The sequence below is a fragment of the Buceros rhinoceros genome, unplaced genomic scaffold, assembly GCF_000710305.1.
Source record: "Buceros rhinoceros silvestris isolate BGI_N320 unplaced genomic scaffold, ASM71030v1 scaffold13921, whole genome shotgun sequence".
Lineage (NCBI taxonomy): Eukaryota > Metazoa > Chordata > Aves > Bucerotiformes > Bucerotidae > Buceros > Buceros rhinoceros.
The window spans coordinates 24,783-27,242 of NW_010392597.1; the positions used below are offsets into that span (position 1 = coordinate 24,783).

General features: G+C 38.9%; 1 protein-coding gene across 1 annotated transcript in view; it reads right to left on the bottom strand.

Moving 5' to 3' along the window:
* Nucleotides 1-2,460, bottom strand: part of NAB1 (NGFI-A binding protein 1 (EGR1 binding protein 1)) — a 17,759-nt gene that overhangs the window by 2,457 nt on the left and 12,842 nt on the right. The window contains exons 5-7 of the mRNA XM_010144557.1: nt 2,427-2,460; nt 2,168-2,170; nt 1-99 (exon numbers count right to left, since the gene is read on the bottom strand). The exon at nt 2,427-2,460 is cut by the window's right edge and continues 8 nt beyond it. Of these exons, the coding sequence (XP_010142859.1) occupies nt 1-99; nt 2,168-2,170; nt 2,427-2,460 (136 nt within the window). The remainder of the gene's footprint in view (nt 100-2,167; nt 2,171-2,426) is intronic.

Consider the following 2,460-nt stretch of genomic DNA (forward strand, 5'->3'; position numbering starts at 1 on the left):
CTCTTCCGAGTTTTGTCGGTAACACCCTGTGGAAAGACGTCTCTCTAATGCAGCCTGGTTGCAAAGAAACTCCATCTGTTTTGCCATCACCTTTTCCGACTGCAAATAAAGCAAAAAAAAAATTCTCTCTAGATACATACATATATAGAGTCAAAACACAGGGAGAAAAACAGTATCAGATGAGAAGACTAACAGCCTAGATAAGGTTCTTGTTGACTCACATGTACAGATGTGTGCTTTACAGTTTCTTCAAAACTACCAAGCAAACAAAATATTTTTGCACCCCTGAAGATTTCCATACTGTACATCTGAGTCACTCGAGAATACTTAAAATGCAAGCTGCTGTAGGCCATCCATGCAGAAAAGTACGGATGTTAAATTCTGTTCTTCAAAAACACACCCAAATCAACTTTCTGCACTTTAGGATGGCAGGTTACGTGAAAAGAATCTCAAGAAAATAAAAAAAATAATGTCTTAATTATCCAGTTAGCTCTGTTGAAATATCTGTCTTCACAAAGTATTCCAAAAAGTATTCCAAGAGCAATGGCAACATCTGCTAAAAAGCTTCTGCCAAGATTTCACCAGACATCTTGGAATCTTTATTTTAGGAAACAGCACTACACAAGCTTAGAAATCTGCCATTCTGAAAGTGTAGGATGACAGTATGTTTGTGGGGGATAAAGGTGTGAAATGTCTGTCTAGAAGAAGAACAAGACCTATCCACCTCTAGAGAGTGCAACTAAACAATGCAGTGCCACGTGGGAGGAAACGGCGTCTGAATGTTTGTCATTGACTTTAATGCCAGGAGAAATCTAACTTTCAATATAATCCTGTTCTCGAGAATGTAAATAAGCATCTTGCAAAAAGAAAAAGAAAAATCACAAGTCAAGAAAGTTGATTTAGAAGAGCCACAACGAACACAAAGTGTACAAACTTAACATCTACGATTGATAGGAAAAAAAGTCCTTTCTCTTTCATAATTGTTCCAGCTAGTACAGAGGCCTATTAATTGCACAGCACTTATCTTCTTGGGAGGTGATGAAAGCCCTGACTTCTCACCAAAGTCTGCTTAATCCGCCTAGTTCAACAATTTACAAATACAACGATGGCGTAACAGACCAGCAAAATCTGAGCTTCTCCAGCACTGCAACGACTCTGAGAGCAGGGTAATGGCATCACCCTGGTATTTACTTACTCGGGCTAAGAGCTCATCAGGTTCTGCAGAAGAACACTGATAGCTCAAGCTTGGTCTTGGGAGCTGAGTAAAAAAATAAACTACTTTCAAATAGTTCACTTGCAAGTGTGCTTTAACTTTGCTATTCTGCCACCCCTGTTACAATGTTTGAACTGTAAAATAATTTCTAAAAAGAATTAAACATTTCTCACTCATGCTGTCTTTGCTGTTTAATTGGGATAAAACCAGAATTTTACATTGCAATGATGCTTCTGATCACCACAGAAAAATCTTCAGTTGCAGATACTTGAAATAAATCTAGTCCATTGTTATGTAGCAGCCACCAATGAAAACTTTAAAGCATACACAAGACAAAAATAAGCTTGCAAAAATCAAGTCCATTTAATCATTACGTGACATCAGAACACGTAGCATAATTGCTTTTTGATGTATCACACTGAACAGATTTGTATGACTGAGCACTACTTTGCAACAGAAGAAGGTAGAAGACAGAGTAACACATCCAGTCTCAGAAAACAGGAGCATAACTCCTAAATTTAATCTTACATGAAAATTTGGTGATTACATTTGCCCAAATCAGCTATACGAAATGAATTTGCTGCAACTTAGCATGAAATCCCTCCTTGGCAACAACTGGCAGTAGGAGATGCGTATTTTGCCTCAAGGCTGGGATACACCACAGGAAAGACAAAGAAAGAATCGGAAACCTGTCTTCGTTTATAAAAAGCTTTCTGGATACTTGAAAACACTGCACTTCTACCAGGAGAGATGTTATTTAGAAAGGCAAGTCATCCTCTTGGATCCAGAGGTACACCATTGCCTACATATATCGGCCTTTCTTCTTACAAGAAATGTCAGAACTGAGGACTCCAAGATCGCCTACTCTATTCCTCTAGACTCAGTAACTTGAACTTTCCATTTATAGCTAGTAACACAAGTAACACAGCATGTACCGTACCAAGAGTACCCTACTTGCTCCCAACAGGCAGTCGTGTATTTTCAGGCCTACTACACTAGGTCTTACCTCCTTGGAACTAACAAGGGTAAAGCTGTAGCACTGTGTCAGAACAGTTCCAGCTGGTAAGCCCCAGCTAAGAGTGATTGCAATCACAGCTAAGCTAGGTAGCCTTTGAAAATTGACAGTAATTACTTTAGTCATCAAAACGATTCATCAAAATCAACGTACGAAGACCTAGCCCGCATTATTCACAGTGTGGTGTAGTTGGTTTACCTGGGAATTAAGAGCTGTTGAGTCTTCACTCTTT